Genomic DNA, 18,529 nt, shown 5'->3' with positions numbered 1-18,529 from the left:
CAAACAGCTGCTTGAAACGCAAAAATGAGCACGCTTTAACAAGCTTGGACAAGCTTTGAACATTGCTCGTCGCCAAACAACAACAAATAAAATCTCTAGCAAAACCAAGCCCCAACGTACGGAAAAAAGTCTTTCGGCGCGAACAGGAAAAGAACGCCTTTTTCTGAATTCTGTTGGGGCATTTTTACATGAAAATCGCGCGCTTGACTTGGCGGGTTTAGTTAAAAGCCGCGGGCATACATAATTGGTGTTCGCTGCAAGATTAAATTAGTGCAGAGCGACGGTAATTAATTTGCATTCATCCAAATAACCAAAAATTTATCGCAACAGAAGCAGAGAAGAAGAAGGAAGCAGAGGCACAAAAAGCAAAGACGAAGTTGACATTGAAGTCGGAGCGCGTGTGTGGCTTGTGTGTGTGCGCGAGTGTGTTGGTGTGTGCGAAATTCTTTTGTGTTATTCTCTGCAAAAAGTCAAAAGTGTGAAAAAAAGTTGCAAAATAAGCGAAAAGCAAAATCCAAGTGCAAATGCAAAACACTAGACGACTGCTGCTTCGTGCCAATTCGATGCTTTGTTAAAAATCAATAAAATGCTGTAATTGTTGCTGTCGCAATTTCCGTCAACAAGCCGGAGGGGTGGTCTCTCTCGAGCAGTGTTCTCTATCTCTCTCTCTTGTCGCTCGCCTTATCGTGTTTGGCTTGTAGTTTTTATCGTGTCCCGCATTGGAGCGACTTTTAATAATACAATTTATCGCCTCTTTTCGGTTCACGCAAAGAAGGAAAGGAAGGGAGAGGTTTCCAGCTCAAAGGCAGAAAACGGTAAGTTATTAAACAAATGAATAAAATGGCCGTTTGGCAACTGGACACACACCAGGCAGACGGCATTTTTTGTTTTTTTCTTTTTTGACAAGTTCAATAATCGAAAGTGGCTATTGTCATCTCTGTCCCACACGCGTATGTATGCTAATGAACAACGGTTCAATGCACCGCTCGTTGAGATTTTGAGTTATTGCTCCTCTGGCCGATCTGATCTGATGTTCTGTCGCATTTCCTCAAACGATAATGCAGCTGGCTGCTGCGTCAGCTGTGTTCGCTCGCTCGGTGACCGTTAAACCCGTTTCTGACTCAAAATGCCAATTGTTTTTGTGTTGCTATCGAGCGCAAGCGGTAATTTACCTTTTTTGGCCGTCCAGCAATTTGTTTGGCTCGCAAGCATCGAATTTGTTGCAATTAAAAATTGATTTTCCGTTTGCAGCAGCAATCAAATTGTCAGAAACAACAACTACTAGCAATTTTCCGCATCTACAAAAAAAACTCAGTCAAGGCATTGTCTTGTTTTGTCTTTTGTTTTTGCTTTTACCATTCGCTTGCTTGCCACGCTTTGCGGCAGGCAAGCTATTGTTGTCGTTGCTGCTGCCTTCCACATCATGTTGCAATGGGCATGGCTAATTTTCGGTTTAACAAAAGTTAAGTACACCGCTCTTTGAGCTTTGGTCGTCGTTGTTAACGAAACGTTGTTGCCTTGCCGCTTCTCTCTCTCATGTGCCCCAGCCACACGACGAATGACAGCCGTGTTTTTTCTTCCCCATTTTGTTTGAGGTTTTTTTCCTATCACTCGCTCTGGCGCTAGGCAATTACGAATAAGAAACGAAACAAAATGGAAAACAAATAAGAGTGTAGTAATTGCCAATAGTCATTGATGCAACGAGATGCTCAACATACAGAGTCCATATTTTTTTATTAATACAACAAAATGAAAAAAAAAGACTAAAAAGTGTGCCCCTTCCCATACTGGGAATCGAACCTGGACCTTCTGGGTATAAGCCGGTTAGGAAACCACTAGACCAAGTCTTTCATAGATAGCTCACTGTCCCAAAGACCCACTTTTCTTGGCTGCGTCTGTTGAATGCCACAAAATGCATACAACACCGCTGAAATGGAATGTTTAAAAATAAATCAAATTTAATTCCCGAGGATATTTCGAGCTATCTGTTGTCGAAAATTCTAACAGGGGATGCCAACACAATATGAGATAAGGATGTGGCCATGCATATCCCATATGGTCTAGTGGCTAGGATATCTGGCTTTCACCCAGAAGGCCCGGGTTCGATTCCCGGTATGGGAAGTACACTTTTTTTTTTAATGTTGTTAATGCATTTCAATTAAATCAGTTATCCCATTTTACAATCTAGACATGCAACACGAAGAGAGAGGCTTCAATTGGCGGGCGGCATGGAAGTCGAAAATCCGACAATAGCTCCACTTATTGACCTCCAACCAAAGACTGTAAGCTGTATAACACGAAGCCTGGGTTCAAGTGGTTTTTTAATGAGCAGTCGCAGCAATGGGTATGATCCGGCTCAACGAACCATCGCCACCGGCCCCCCTCTCTACCAGTTGCCAGCTGCAACTCAATTTTCCAAACTCGAAACTCGATGGAAAAGGAAAAAGAGGCAAAAAAAAAATCAGCTAATTCATCAAAAGTGTGGCAAAGCCGGGGCTGCCAACAGTGAGCCATTGTTGTTGCCCAACACGCCTACTTTTCGCTAGTGTCCGCCCCATTAGTTGCATGCTGCTCGCTGTCTGCTGTCTGCCACTTTCCAAGCCAATTGAAAAACTCATGTTGCCTTTTTATATGCCATCATCATCAACATCAACATCATCCGTACAGTATCTGTATCTCGGTATCCAGACATTAGAAGCGCGTGTGAGACGTACGATTGAGCCAGAAGCGGATAAAAAGGCAAAAGCGTACAAATTACCATTTTTTATATATAGTTTTTTGTTGTTGTTTTGCCTCAAAGAAAGCCAAGCCCCGGTCGAATCGATGGTGGTGGCGGTGGCGGCGGCGTGAGAGAAGCAGCAAAAAAGACGTTAAACTTTTTTCTTCGTTTTTGTTAAACGCTAAAAGTAACGCCAACGCTCACTGAGCTACATATATTGTTTACCCTTCCCTAGGGTATTATCATATGTTTATGGTTCAGGGAGATTAAGAGTTAATAAAACCAATATTTCCAATACCTAATATTGTGTACATTTCAAAGTAAATCCCAAGGAATCTCTCACATGCGAAATGCTTGCAGAATACTCAGCAAGGGTATACAGAATTCGTTGCTATCGTTGGCTTCCTGCCTTTTATTTGTTAAAAACCAGTTGAGCAACAAGAACAAAAGGCAGCAGCTGTTGCTCTTCCCCCTCTGCCACTCCAGCGCACTCTTCTCTGCTACGTTGACTGCATATTAAGCTCTGCCCGTCCGGCTGGTGCGCCTGCGCCGTCCGTCCGACGAACGACCGACCGCATTGCTCTGTGTCTCTAAGCTCTGTTTGTTTTGTAGAAGAGCGCAGGGCACGGTTTGTGCTGCCACCATTTGGTTTTTTTGGTTTTCGCAAAGAGAGGCAGGCAGGTGCTTCATTGAATTGTTGGGGCATGTTCCATTTCCAAATGTGACTGATAAAATGGGAGAACCAAACAAACACCCATGAACCTCTGTAATATCTTTTTTAACTTTTAAGTGCGCTTTTGTTGTCTCGTCTGTCTATCGCCACCATAAAGGCAATTAACATGCAAACTTTAACGGCAGACAATCAATCCATTAAAAATGCCTCACGCACTCCCCATTTCTTTGTCTGTGGGGCTCTGGCCTCTGTGACTCCTCTATCCATTTAACTGCGGGTCTCTGTTTGTTGTCATTGTCTCTCTCTCTTTCTCTCTCTTTGTCTGTGTCTCTGTCGTGAGGTGCAGCAGCAGCAGCAACAGTTGGGGAGGAAAACGTGTAAATTTCGTTTGACAGTTTGACAGAAGCAGAGGAAAAAGCGAAAATAAATAAGCTGAAAAGCAAAGCTAATGCCCCCAAGTCGTACTCGTATTCGTAGTCGTAGTCGTAGTTTCACCTCATCCATCGCCCATTTAGCATGACAATCGGACGATGGCACTCGGCAGGGAGTTACAGGGGAACAGGGGAACACTAATACGCGCAGGTCATGCATGGCCTGCAGTTGAAATCCGCGGCGTACCACACCTTTTTGGCTTTGTTGCAAAAAACTGTTTTCACTCTTCATTTTCACGTTCGTGGAAATGCGCCCAGGGAGACACGCCCCGCACCAACAAAAAAATCAACAAAAAGAAGGGCATTGACACACATTTTTCGGCGTGTCTTGGGCTTTGCGTGCCCCAAGTCCGAGGCCAGATATTGGTGATTTTGGTCAAGACACGACGAAGCGACGCGTATGTAGATACATCTCCCAAAAGATGAGGGAGAGGCTAACAGAAAGAAAGTGTTCGAAAAGCGATGCTTGAGAGGATGCCGGGTAGGTAGACAGACGCATGTCCAATAAATAAATTGAAATATTTACGCTTTGAAACGAAAGAATCGAAAGAAACGATGGCGCGAAAGCACTTCGATGGCGCGGGATGGCGGGAGAGACACGAACCGGTCTGAAGTCAGTCGGGCCAGGTCTCTGGTCTCTGGTCTGGCCTGCATCCCTATAATCGCTTCATTCGGCGAAGCGGAGCTCTGGGTTGGGTTTGCAGCTGAGCTCTGCAGCTGTGACCCACTACCAGTTGTCCAGCCCGACCGTACATACAACATATCTGCGCACATTTATCGCTTCTGCCGTGTGGTGGTTGCCAGCAATGGCGGGGGCCTAATGCCAAAAAAAAAATCAAATATAAAAATTTCACCTCCGGTCACACGCTTGAGAAGAGAAGTCACACTCCGCCTCAAACAACAAACAGACAGACAGACAGGCAGACAGACGAAATGAAAACGCGCCAAAAGCGATGGGGATTCGGATGGAGAGAATAGGCAATAGTTAATTAAATAAAAACTGCGCCCATGGCAAGTGAGAAAATTGATTGCATGGCAGGGAAATGGAAATGGAAAATGGAACGAACCGAAGCCCAAATGCATTGCCTGCAAGTACTGCAAAATAATTGGAATCCGAAACGGAATACAAAAAAACAACTAAAGGAAGGATTGCTTCGGTCCGTAAAGCTTTAGATATTCTTGCCGATTGATTGTATTTCAGCTATACATATAGCTATTTGTTTGATATATGTATGTATGTCATTATCTAGATAGCATTAAACTCTGCGTAGAGTGCTTCTCTCTCATCCTCATTACGAATCTGGATTGCACGCTTAAGCACTGCATTGCTCAAGTGAAAATAAATTACAAAAACGTATCTTGTGGCTGTTGTTGTTGCATTTCCTTTTCGGGCTTAATTCGATGAGACGCAGCAACGTCTGCGCCTGTTGGATTAACAGCGTATTTTGCAATGCTTTCCGCTAATCAGCAACTCCTCCGCCGTTGCTCCTCCACTGTTGCCCCACGATGCTCCATTTTCAGTTGAACGCCGGCGGTGGCGGCGCATCTTTTGCCAAAACGAGTATGCTGTGACCATTGAGGCGATGTGTTGCCCGCTGCTCCATGAAGATAAATGATTGAATGTCCGGATGCACTTGAAGCGCACATCAACAAAAAAAAATTGTTGCCTGTCAGCGGCGGCATTGAAACTGTGTGGCTCCTCTTTGGGGGAAACTCTACTCTCTTGACTAACTGTTTACGGGTGAATCAATCATTGAACCGGTTCCCAGTGCCCCACCTAATGAGCGGCACTTGTTGTCCCAACAAGAGTTTCGGGGTTTGAGAGATTGTTGCATACAGCCCAGCCAGCCCCTTAGCATAATCATATTTTATACCGTGTATCCATCTTCATCCACAAGTTAACAGGGCTAATGCTTTTTCTCTCTCTCCCTCTGTCTGTCTCCCACAGAGCCCATGGGTATCGCTTACACGTGTCTCATGGGGTATACGAATATTACAAACATCATCTATTAATTGGGTCGAGACTTGGATGGTTTGGATCGGGGTAATGAACTTGTTTGTGGATTGATTAAATGGTTTATTTTAATGAAATTGGCTAAGGTTTGCCCCAGACACAAACCGCAGCTATTTTTATACACTTTCCAAGCTTGAATCTTGAAATGATGTCATTTACTACAAACTTTTGTGCTTATGTAGCTCTTTTTTTCATTGTTTTTGCTTTTGTTGTTGCCGTGATGTTGTTCTTCCCTTGAAATTCTCAAGAATTTGGCATTGCTACTTGATCGTTATCACACACACACACACACCAACTCATCAATGGGGGTTTGGCCTTGCAACTCTCAAATTTCTCTAAGCACTTATTATAGGAAACGATAATCGCTGTGTACTTGACGGCATTACTCTGATCTGCCACGACACGCTTCGACTAGAATTGGATTTGATTCGATTTCAGAGTAAAGCGCAAACCCAAGATCCACGAAGGTCTCTTCAATGGGGCTGCCGCGCCTTTTGTGTGTATCTCTGTGTCTATATCCATTAATTAGAGACAGTCGCTGGGGATGCGTGTCAGTCGAGATTCTTTTGTCTCACATCAGTTTGCTTCTTCAGACAGACAGAGAAATGATTATAATAATTTATCTGATTTTTGCATTGTTACCAGTGTTTCCCAGTTTGTTCATTTAATTATGGCCAAACACAACTCTTTGGTTCGTTTCAATTTGCGAATCATTTCCAAGATGTGTGTTTGGTTATCATTGAGTCATGTTCCAAGGCGGAACATGGTTTTTATTTTTGTTAAATTGTAAATGTGTACGTACTACGCGTATACCTTGCCCGAACCAAGAAAACGTGACAGCAAAGTGAAGTAATTTTTACCATCACTTAACCAACACTAAGAAAAGCGTGAGTGCAGCTTTTATCATTTAACCAACACTTAAACGTTAGCGTTAGTGCTGCTCACTCCCATTTGCATAGCCCACCCAGCCTGTATTGTCGCTTATCGCCTATCAACACTGTTTTGTAGTGTAATTAATTCCAAAATTACCTTTCTGCTGTCTGTATGTGTGTGACATTCGCAGCAATTACTTGCCAATTACAACAATTTATTACTGTCTTTTGTCTCTCGTTACTTTTTTTATGATTATTGCATTCAATTAAATTAAATTGCTTTGGAAATTGGGTCCGTTTTCTTGCCATCGGCCAGTGGCCATCGGCCGGCGGCTACCACGCTCCGAGGCGCCACCATCTCTACCCAGCTTTCATTTTGGTTTATGGCTTTAATTCCCCAACTATTTATAATAATTACTAAAGCAAATAAACCTACACAAAGCGGAGCAGAGCGCCGACTATAATAAAAAAAAAGATCTCGCTTTTTTTCGCTGTCATTTGGTGCCTGGGTGCCTGGTTGCTGGGCCGGCCAGCTTAGAGACCAAACGAGCGTGAGCGTGCCCCAAAGATCATTGGGGCACAGGCCCCGCCGGACTATGACTCTGACTGTGAGACTCAATCTCCGCTGACCAAACAGCGCAAACAGCTGGCGATGGCGATGGCCCATGGGGCTATGGTGAAGATGATGATGATGAGACGACGACGACGCATCGTCTGCCGCTAAATTTTCAGCTGAACAAACAACTCACAGAGTCATCGACGCTGGTGCTGCTTCTGCTTCTGCTGGTTGACCTCAAAGTTGTTTTTTGTACTTTAAGTGCTCGAGGGGCAAGGCATTCATTCTTTCTTCAGGCACTCGAGGCTTCTCATCTGAGAGTGTTTCAATTATCTATGAAAGAAGTCTTTTTAGTGCAGCAATAAATGCTGACTACAAAAGAAGTTTGAAGTTCTTTCTGTGGAAAGCATTCAGATTTAACGTGCTATGTGTCAGCTTTTCCCTTTGAAAACTGATTTGGAAATGAACTTTTTACATCAGTTAACATCACAATTCCATTAACATCACACTCGGACTACGTTCACGCGCGAATGGCAAACCAAACAGCTGATATTTTCAAACAAACTTTCAAACTTCCGCTCGCTTATGGTAAATTTTTGCTGCTAATGGAACATCCCAAAGATATATCATTCTGCTAGTACTTTACACTAAATTTAGCAAAAGGCTTTGGCTTGTTTTACTCTTTTGCTTTATTACCCTAGCTAGATATTTCCTTAAGCTACGTTTTTTTTTATATTCCTTTGGCTTTAATTGCAAATGCATTCAACGAACCCCAAGGCACACACACAATAAAAGAAGAGACTCTGCCTTATAGCCAGATGCCAACAAAGCTGGTAATCTACCCAGAGGCCATAAGAGCGCCCACCTGTTGTCCCGTCGCGTCTCGTCTCGAGGCAGAGACAAACAGACGATTTGTAGATATTGTATTGCTCATTTGCATCTCAACCGCATCTCCAGAGAAGTGCCAGAGTCCAATCCTTCTCTCTTTGTTGATTTTTGCGGTTTATCTAATTGGGAAATGTTTGACGATGCGATCGTTGGCTCCACGTTAGGGTACTTGCTACAAATTGGGGCAACTTAAGACTATGAGAAAGCCCTTAAACTCTGAAACGAGCTGCGATCTGAATTGATGGGGTGGGGGGAAACAGTGGTTACAGTGGCTACATTGGCTTAGTGTCTCTCCCCTCTTTCTCTTTCTCTCTGCCCCTCCCTCTCTCTGCTTTCGCTAATAAAATTATTTTTACTATCCATCTGCTGGATTTATGGACTCCTCTTATGGCCCGACGAGAGGTTTATGTTTCTTGCTGACCGAGTTAGTTTTTTATTTTATCTCTGTCTGTCTCTGGGGGCTAATCACAGGTTTCCGCCCGATCTGAACGAAAAGAAAAATAGCTGCAGGGTTCAGTGTTTATTTTGTGGTTTTTTGTTTGTGGCTGTGTTCTGTGGCTTTTGCGGTCGGCAAAGTGCAGTTTGCGCTTTAATAACTTCATTGTCAATGCAACATACGGCTGCACATCCAAACACAAAAAGCCAAGCCATCCATGCGATCCATGCAATTCCATTGTCCATTGCGGACTTGATCTAGATGATGCTCAGAGCTGGAGGCAACCGGACTTGCTTCGTGGGGCTGGCTTGGCGCAGACACACACAGTAGCTGAGCCGCCGATCCTATGTCCCAGGATGGACACGACACCCAGCGATGGCTATCAGATTTATGCCATCGCACAAGGAAGCATGGGGAGAGCCTCCGACGATGGGGCGATGGAAAGAGAGCTTCAGAGCTTTGCCACAACGATTCCACAAATCAAACGGCAGTATACATTGAGATCATCATCCGTCTGCTCGTCCGTCTGTCTGTCTGTCTCAATGGCTGTGCTGCTTGGGATCTTGGTCTACAGGTTTGTTTCTGGCTAACGATTGTGGTGGGTAGTAGTTGTTTATGTCAGTTGTCGGCATTAAACCCGACTTGCCTTATTTAGTTTTTGGTGTTTTATGACTGCATGACTCGGACTCGAACTCAAACACAAACTCAAAGTCGATCGATCGCTGGTTACACCCTCACACACGAGGCCACCATGCTGCTGGGCAAAAGTACGGGTAGCAGGGTGGAGAAGGGTGCACAGGGTTTATACGCACCGCTTGATTAGATTAGATCACGAGTGTAACCCAAACTACACTTGCTCATCCAAAGGCAGAGATTGAGATACTTTCGTATGGTATGGCTACCTATTAATACCACCCCTGGATTTACTTGTGATCTGAGCTAAATCTCTTGACAAGTTGAATGTAATTCCCTTCATAATTAAGACCGACAAGCCATGACATGGCTGCAACATGACCACAGAGACCAGCCAACCCCACCCCACCCCACCCATAGAATATTCCCAGCCACAGTTATTTCGAAATTTACATGGGAATGATTTTTTCATTTATTCGCCGAACAAACAAATCCAACAGCGGAATGGAACGGAAGGGACGCCGCGGTTACGCCTTTGATTAGATACACAGTGCAGAGAGTACCACGCCCCCCCTATGGCTACTACAAATAACAAAAAAAAAAAAAAGGGCAAGACACCCCGCCCCGCCCATGCCCTATGGCTATATGGTGCTCTGGGGATGGTAATATGTATTACAACAGTTCTTTGAGTCTATCAAACACACTCTGCCAGTGGTTGGGGGGAGGGAGAGGGAATGGCCAGCTGAAAAATCTCTTTGGCGGATGAATCAGCAAAGTCCGTTCTCTGTGCTGTATCGATATGTGTGATAGAGAGAATATCCCCCATGTAATGTACTTACAACAGCATTTTTGTTTTTGGATGCAAAGAAAAGGCAAGGCGGCTTGTGGGTGTATGGAGTGAGTGGGTGGGGTGCCTTATAAATAGATTGATTCCCACGCCCACGTGTCTATTTCTAGGTCTTGTGTCTTGTGGTGTGTGGCTTTTCATTTTGTTATTATTATTATTGCTTCACATGGCATGTCATGGCATTGCATTGTGTTGTGTAGTGTTGTTTTGTTTTGTGCCTTCTATTGTTGCCCCTCGATTGTGCAATTTGGCGAGTTTCCCACCTTTTGGATCGCTCTCCCCTTTCCTTTAATTTTCCCCGATCTCGTTTCGTTATTCTCACTTTCCCCCAGTGCTCTCTGTTTCTTTTCCACATTTAATTTGTGTTATTTCCCTGTAATAATTACTGACCATTTACCGCTGTTCCAATTTATAGCATTCCGTTTACAGTTTTCTTCCCTCGTTAATGTTTTCACTCTCTCTGTACTCTCCCGCTCGTTCTCTCTCTCTGTTGGTTTTCGCATTCATATTTTTCTTCCGCAACACTTTTGACCAATTCATTTCGCTATTTCCCACACCCTCTCGAGTCTTTTACTTTCCGCTAAACTAAAAATACATTCCCACACTCACACAAACACACATACCCAAAACAATTTGTATAGAAAAATTTCCAATTTATAAACTTTTCAATAATTTTCGCACAACATTTTGCGTGGCACCTTCTCCCCCCGCACTCATCACCACCTGCTCTTCTTGCTTTTGTTTTTGTTGTTGTTGTTGTTGTTGTACAGCTGCACACTGGTTCAAGAGCTAACGAGAATGGCGTTTGCTGGAAGAATGTGTCTGGGATAGGACTGTATAGACGGGCTGAAAGTTCTCCATAGAATATTTGATTATGATCTTCGACCCGCGACAACCCAACAATATTAATTTCAATCAACTGTGTACCACTGTTCGACGGCGTCAACGACTCGCCAAGCATATTTCTAAAATTAAATATTTAAATTTGTTTTGCCTTTCGTATATTCGCTGCCGTGCTCTGCCGCCTTTATAGCACTATAAACTTTGGCTATATAGAAATCATATTTATTTAAATGAACCTCCAATCGATAAACCCCGGCACAGGAGAGCACAGGCATTTCTGCGGAATCTATCAGATGAATCATGTTCCCCGAAAAAGGGGGGTAAACCACCATTAGCCATAATACCAGTAACGGATCTCACTCGTGTAGACATGCGCTGGCGCTGATAAGAAGACCGAAAAACAAAATCGTACTGGAAAGATAAATGATAAAAGGAGATAATTTGTGCAGGAATTGGCGTAACGAAACAACTTCCGGTGAGCGGACGCCAGGTACGCACAAAAAAAACCAAAAAGAATATCAGTAAACAGAGGGATGGGGAGCGAATTAATGCAAACAAAAGCTCTCTCATCGCTCTCTCATGGAGTGCTCTCCCAGGCTGCATACATTTAAGGTGAGGCCGTATCATTCCTTCCACTCGCGCTCTCTGCTTCGCAACTCCTCGATCGCATATACAGTGTCCAGCAAAAGAGCGCTCTCTGGCAATGCCTCGCCTTATATAAATTTACCTTGCGCTGTCAGCTGCTGCTGTGCTGTTTTGTTGTTTGGGGGTCTCTGCATTTAATTTTAAACCGTTGCCGCGTACGTGAGCGTTTTTTGTTAATTTAATTTATGCACTGCACTGCGTGGCTTCTTCTTTATTTCTTTATAATGTTTTGTGCAACGCAGCGCGCCGACTACGACAACAATGTGATAAAAACGAGAACTGAAATTGCTGGTTAACAAAAAAAAATAAATAAATAAAGAAAAAAGGAAATAAAATTACACAAATATTAAAAGTGAGTGAGTGCATCTGCTTTCCCTCTCGCGCACTCGGATTGCGTGACTTTTCTTTAAGCTCAAGATTCGTACAAATGCGCAGCGTTTTCTTATCGCACATTTGCTTTGCTTTGCTTTGGCCTCTATCAGTTTTTCATTGCTGGTTTCCTCTGGCAGAGCGTGTGTGTGTGTGTGAGTGTGTGTTTATTGCATCAAGGTGTATTTACGTAGGGTGAAGCATTGCCTGTTTAATTGACAAGTATTGTTAATGCGGGACATGTAAAAGGGGATAAGACAAAGAATGGCAGAGTGAGAGAGTGGCAAGTAAAACGTTTAAATAGGGGTAGCGTATTACCTCACCCCTTCAAAAATGAACCTTGGCTGCAAAAAGTAGGTTATGGCAAAATTTGCAACACCAACAACAGCCCCCCCACCTTTTCTATCTGTCTCACTCTATCGTGTAAGTGAGCACGCAACCAACTGTTGTTGCTGGAGAGCCCGCCGCCTAACCGCTTTTTGTGGCTCTCCCCTTGATAACGGCAGCAACGACACCTGATTGCTCTTCTCTTCTCTTATTGGGCTGGGGGGTCTATGCCGCGGTACAATTAAGGTTTAATCGAAACGACAACAAATGGGAAAAAGTGTGAACACAAAACCACAGCAGTGGCAAGACGAGGTGATGTAATTTGCATAGACAGCCGCAGCAGCCGCAGCAGCAGCATCAGCATCCACCACTCTGCAAACCACAGAATACCAAACGCATACACATACACATAGCTTGGCGGAGTGTTTCAGGTTTGACGCTTCACACCACACCGCGTAGGCAGTCCCATTAAATACACTTATCCGAAAGAGTTGCATTTATTGCTGATTGAATTTGATTGCTTATTAGAGCCAATCCAGGGCAAGCACTCACCAGCGACCGCTGCCATGTATCTTTAAGTTTTCAGAAATATCATACGATTGTTTGTTTTCCCGAAAGCAGCTTATTTCCGGAACAGTCAGAGCCAGAGTGTGATTCAATTAATCAAGTGATTTGTACATGCACACATTGCATTGTTTACCCAGTGATTTGGTTTTTTTTTTATCAGCTTTGACCTTACTCTCGTGTACACATAGTACGACGTACATATGTACATATGTATCTACATTCGAAACAACTCCCAAGAGAACATTCTGTAACTCTGTTAATTTCTCGCACAGTGAATCATCTGCATGATGAAATTAGTCTGATCTTTAAAACCAGTTCTGATTGCTAACTGTTCGTGAGAGTATGGCGGAGAGTGTAGCGACTATTTTAATTGCTTTAATTTCCTCATTAACATTTTGAGCGAACGCCGCCGCTATCTTTCCCCGATTAAAAAGTGTTTAAACTGTACGCAAGGGCATCCAGTAGTTTTCCCCCCAAAATGAAATCTTCATCGGACTGAGCCGCAAAATGCCTTAAATGCCGCAAAAACGCCCTCGCAATCGGGCGCCGCAGTACCGAACAGAATTCTAGCAAGGTGCTGAGTGACTGCCATCAGATATAGTCGTAGTCTGTGAACTGCTTCGATTCGAATCCATGCGATTGGATTTGACTCAGCCCCCAGTGGCAGAGCTCAGCTGGCAGGGAAATTCAAACCGCAACCGCCGCGTCTGCCCGTCCGTCCGTACGTCCGTACGTCCATGTCTTCATCTTGATCTCCATGTCTGGTTGTCCGTCTCCGTCTCTGACTGGCCTGGCCTGGCCTGTGCCTTTGCTGACGTGCAAAGCTCCAACCAACGAGTGTGTCATGCGGATGGCTGGCCAGCAGCAGCGGCGACGCCGCGTTGTCATAGTCGTCATTTGCTGCTTTTAGACAATGCTACAAGTTCCTACACCTACGACCTAGAATCTGCCGAATATGTCAACAGGTATACGAGTACGGGTATACATACATACATACATACATACATATGTATAGGAGGAGCCAACGAATAAACTACAGCACACAAATATCGTTTATATAAATGAGGCAGCAACCTAACCTATCTCTATGTTTTGATATATACATGCTATTTATTTATATGGTTTATATGGGACTATGTTTATAGAAACTAAACGGGTAATTTATTTCATTTCGTTCTGAAAGAATAGATTTTTCGATATTTAGTCTGTTGCAATTTGTGGGGGCATTCCACATCCGACAGGAAGATTAACGCAAGAATATTAAGATATTTATATATTTGCATATTCGTTCAACGTAAGGAAAACTCATTTGAACCGAAATGATTGTTGTAGAACGTATCCCGGTGCAACTGCCACTGCCACAACCCAGCGAACCGAGTTTAAATCTCAAACTGATGGGAAATATAGGTAGAAAAGTTCTTTGGGAATTGGCTGTGCAAAGAACATTAATTATTTTCAATTAACGAAACTGAATGTTGCAGTAAGAATCGAAAGGAAAAACATATTTTGAAGCACTTATAAAGGTCCGAATTGATTCAATTTGAATCAGCTTAGACTGTAATATACATACATATGTATGTAAAGCTATATATGCATACCGATAATCCGCATGGTGTTTTAATGCGTGTTTAATCTGAGTTAATGACAAATTTATATGAATCTTACGCACACGCAACGGTCATTGAATGCCCCATAAATTAGAACACACAAAAATTAGAAAAATACTCTCACGCGCAAGTATATAGATAAAAGTTGACTAAATGATCACTTGATCTGATCTGATCACTCGCACGGTCGAGAAAATCGCGTGAAACGCCCCATAAGAACTCCCAGACACAACCAACCCACACGAAACAACAGAAAACAGCACAAACATAACACAACATTGGATATACATACACATACACTCGTGTATCTGCAAAAGTTGGTCAATTTTGACGATCGGTTCAGTGTTCGCTCTCTCGCAAATTGATTGTCATTTAGCCTGGGGGGAGGCTCCAATATTTAACAGCATGATTTCCTGTGTGGCAGCATCAACAATTGCCCCGTGTAATGTCTGATAGAAAAGAAAGAAACAAAATCAAACTAAATTGTGTCAAGGGGGCTGCATGACAACAAGAAACATTAGCGGCGATAGCAACAATAACAAAGCAAATTAAATAAAATTAGCGACTATTTTGCACGAAAATGTCGGTTGGTGGGTAAACAATAGGATGAGGATAAGGAGGAGGTGGCAAAGGGTCGTGTGTGGGGAGGGGAGGAGAGTCACATGCAAAAGCACACACGCGTGAACAACTATTGCCCCAAAACAGTTTGATGAACGGCCTGAACTGCTTGTTGAACGCCCTACACATGCGGCACGGAGCGGCTTGCCTTCTCCTCTGTGCTGGCGGCCCCACTGTCTCTCTTGTCTGTATTTTTCTCTCCCTCTCACCTATTCGCAATTCGCGTGTGTGTGGGCGCTGCTGCTGCTGCGGCTGCGGCTGCTGGTGGCATAATGGGGTTTTCGTACGACATTGAACTCGAAAAAGTGTCGACTGAAGCGAAAGAGAAACAAAGTAAGCTGTGGTCAATCCCCGACTATACGAATACCCATTATTCGAATGTTCCGCTCGCTTATGTGAAATTTGTACTGAGAATTATCGATAAATTTCAGGTTTCATTTTAGTCGTTTTTTTTTTTTTGTTTCCCAGTAGCCTTTGCTTTTGCTGCAGGAGAGCATCCTGAAAAAAAATACACAATTCGAAATTTTCCGAGTGCTGTTGACTCTTGTATCCGGTACGCAACCCACCGACTAATGTTAGTCTTCATTTTTGTATTTTTGAATCTCTTGCAGAGGCAGCACCACCCTTTGCTGGACGGTCGAGTAACTAACTAATCGCAATCCCACCACACCAATTAGACACTCCGACTGCACACGAGAAACCATCCAAAATGGTGGACTATTATCAGGTTCTGGATGTGGCGCGCACAGCCACCGACAGTGAAGTGAAAAAGGCGTAAGTAAAGATTGGTCTGGGGATAATGGAGGTGTTTATTCTTAATCGTCCTGTCCTTGCAGCTATCGAAAACTAGCACTGAAATGGCATCCGGACAAGAATCCCGACAATCTGGATGAGGCCAACAAACGTTTTCGCGAGCTCTCCGAAGCCTACGAAGTCCTATCCGATGGTAAGTTGGGCCACCCCACAAGTCAATCCACAGCCCCCAATGGACATATTGGGAATTGGGCAGCGGGAAACAAGGGGCGCGGTGTATCCCATGAAGGATAACGAATCACAATCCTAAGTCTCTATCATGTGTTTAGCACGTAAGCGCAGGATCTACGATGCCCGTGCCACGCTGCACAAATCCTCGGCGAGCAACAGCAGCAGCAGCAGCTACTCCCGCTATCGCAGCAGCAACAGCAGCAGCGGAGGCGGAGGCGGAGGCAGTGGCTATGGCTATGGCTATGGTTCCACGGGCTATGGCCGTGACTACGACTATGACTACTATCCGAGCAGCGGCCGAAGGTCCGGCAACCGCTACCAGGCGTTCACCTTCCGTAACTTGTTCGAGGGCACACCATTTCACAAGCTCTTTGGTAAAGCCACAAGTTGTTGCAAGCATTTCGTTTATTGTTTTCCTTGCTGACTTGACAACCCCTGCCACGCACGACGTTTTGTTCTTATTTGTTGCAACTAATGTTAGGCCTGAGACGAGCGCACTAACCCAAATGCAGCCCAAAATGTTATTCAAACTAATCCAAGAAAAAAAATAACCCGCCCCCCCAATACTTGCCATACTTTTACTTATGTTCCCCTCTGTTTGTGTGTGTTTTTGCTTTCGCTTTTGCAGAGAAGAAACGTCGCATCTATGACGAGTACGGGAAGGATGGTCTGGGCGAACGCGGCCAGAGCCGCAACTCTCATGCCCGTCATCATTACAACACACACGAGTTTGTGGATGACTTTGATATTATGGGCGGCTTTCCGTTCGTTTTCCGACCACCAGAGGAGGTCTTCCGCGAGTTCTTTGGCGTAAATTCGCCCTTTGCCGACTTTTTCAGAGGTAAGTGTGTGCGGTTGTATCCGCAGCGGTTGCTGCTGATTGATCTTATTTAATCTCTAATTCAGATGCAAATGGATACACAAATGGAACAACGAGCGGCGGCGGTGGCGTCGGTTCGAGCAGCAGTCGACGTCATGGGTCCAGTGCTCCGGGCGTTGGAGGAGCATCGCGCCATCATCATCACCATCACCAGCACAAAATGGCCAGCCCTTTTGGGGCGCCCATGCTCAACTACTCAATGATGGATTTTTTTATGCCCCCCACCAGCGGTTTCACCTCGTTCTCGTCCATGACAGCTGGAAATGGCAGCAGTGGCGTTACCCACATCTCTGGTGGCCCCAATGCAGCCGTTAAGCGCACCTCCACATCGACGGTGTTTGTCAATGGCAAGAAGCTGATGACCAAACGGTATGATAGGCTGCAGCAAATGCATTTTAGTATCTCATTAACAATTCTGTTCTCGTTCGTTCAATTCATTGCAGGGTCATCGAGAACGGCAAGGAAACCGTCTTTTCATATGAAAACGATGTCCTTAAATCAAAGACTGTGAACGGAGTTTCCCAAAAGCTCTCTTCAATATCTAATTAATGCAAGAAACAAATATATATAACATATACAAGCAGCGGCAGCGGCGAGCAACAACAACAACAGCAACAATCAACAACAAAGAAAAAGTCATAAATGTAAAGGAAAAAAATGAAATGGATATGGAAAAAAAACATTAACAACAAAACTCAAGAAGAACATATGATTTCTTGAGTGCTTCGTTCGATAGATGGAGATACGTTCATTAATTTTGTTCTACATTAGAATTTAGTTATTTTTTAATGGAAAGAACAGCAGCAGCCAGGAGCCGAAGCACACAAGATGAAGAAGAAGAAGATCACCAGAGCAGCAAGAGTGGATAAAGGACCAAGACAACATAAACAACAACAAAAGCAAAAGCAAAAACCGGCCAGGAGTCGAACCAAAATTCATTGTCAATGCTAGTTAGATTTTCAGCAATTTGATTCGAAAACTTGCCACACATAAGCGAAATTTGTATATTTTCTTGATGGTGGTTTGTTTCGAGGCAAAATGCCTGAAAATAATAAAATCCAAAATGATTAGAACAGCTACTTAACCAACACACAATCGAAAATGCTGTACGCTTAAGCAATTCTAAGCCACTAATTATAATTCTAAGGGCGGATTTGAACGCTGGATCCAAGGGCGAGTGTTTGTGTGTGTGTGTCAGTGTGCGTGTGCGTTTGCGTGTTTGTGTATATGAATTGGGGGAGTGAGTCGAGTGGGGGGAATTAAATATATATTTTATGTATGTACGTAGCTATCTACCTTTAGTCACTTAAGTTGCCACAATACTTACTAGAGAAAATATAATAAAAATAAAACTAAAAAAAGAACCAGCAACTAGAAAAACAGCAAGAAACGAAAAATCGAAAACGAAACTCATGAGTGCTCCTCTGCGCTGAATGGAGAAAAAAGAAACAACCTAAAACCCAATAAATGCATATATGCAGAATAATAAATAAATAAATGAATACATTTCTGATGACATTAAATGTTTTAATATAAATATATTTCATAATTTAAAAAACTCTTTGTGTTAATTTTAATGACATATTTCATAGCGTATAGTCGTTTTTTAAATGCTTAAGC

At 43.6% G+C, this 18,529-nt stretch overlaps 1 protein-coding gene and 1 non-coding gene across 6 annotated transcripts; both read left to right on the top strand.

The window, feature by feature from the left end:
* The first annotated feature begins 68 nt into the window (after nt 1-68).
* LOC111075880 (dnaJ homolog subfamily B member 6) lies at nt 69-17,993 on the top strand. 5 transcript variants are annotated; one of them, XM_022369396.2, is made up of 8 exons: nt 69-283; nt 776-815; nt 15,657-15,819; nt 15,882-15,991; nt 16,128-16,403; nt 16,658-16,870; nt 16,936-17,278; nt 17,353-17,993. In XM_022369396.2, the coding sequence occupies exons 3-8, from the start codon at nt 15,755-15,757 to the stop codon at nt 17,456-17,458; spliced, it is 1,113 nt and encodes a 370-aa protein (XP_022225088.2). In that variant the 5' UTR covers nt 69-283; nt 776-815; nt 15,657-15,754; the 3' UTR covers nt 17,459-17,993. The 5 variants fall into 5 exon arrangements, with proteins under 5 accessions (XP_022225088.2, XP_022225085.2, XP_022225089.2 ...); XM_022369393.2 differs by having other exon boundaries at nt 69-815; XM_022369397.2 differs by lacking the exons at nt 69-283; nt 776-815 and adding an exon at nt 11,720-11,909.
* Trnae-uuc lies at nt 2,050-2,121 on the top strand. Its single transcript has one exon. It is a non-coding gene; the product is annotated as a tRNA-Glu (tRNA).
* Nucleotides 17,994-18,529: the final 536 nt, after the last annotated feature.

Source organism: Drosophila obscura, unplaced genomic scaffold (genome assembly GCF_018151105.1).
Source record: "Drosophila obscura isolate BZ-5 IFL unplaced genomic scaffold, ASM1815110v1 contig_186, whole genome shotgun sequence".
NCBI lineage: Eukaryota > Metazoa > Arthropoda > Insecta > Diptera > Drosophilidae > Drosophila > Drosophila obscura.
This window is presented reverse-complemented; position numbering and strand designations above follow the sequence as displayed.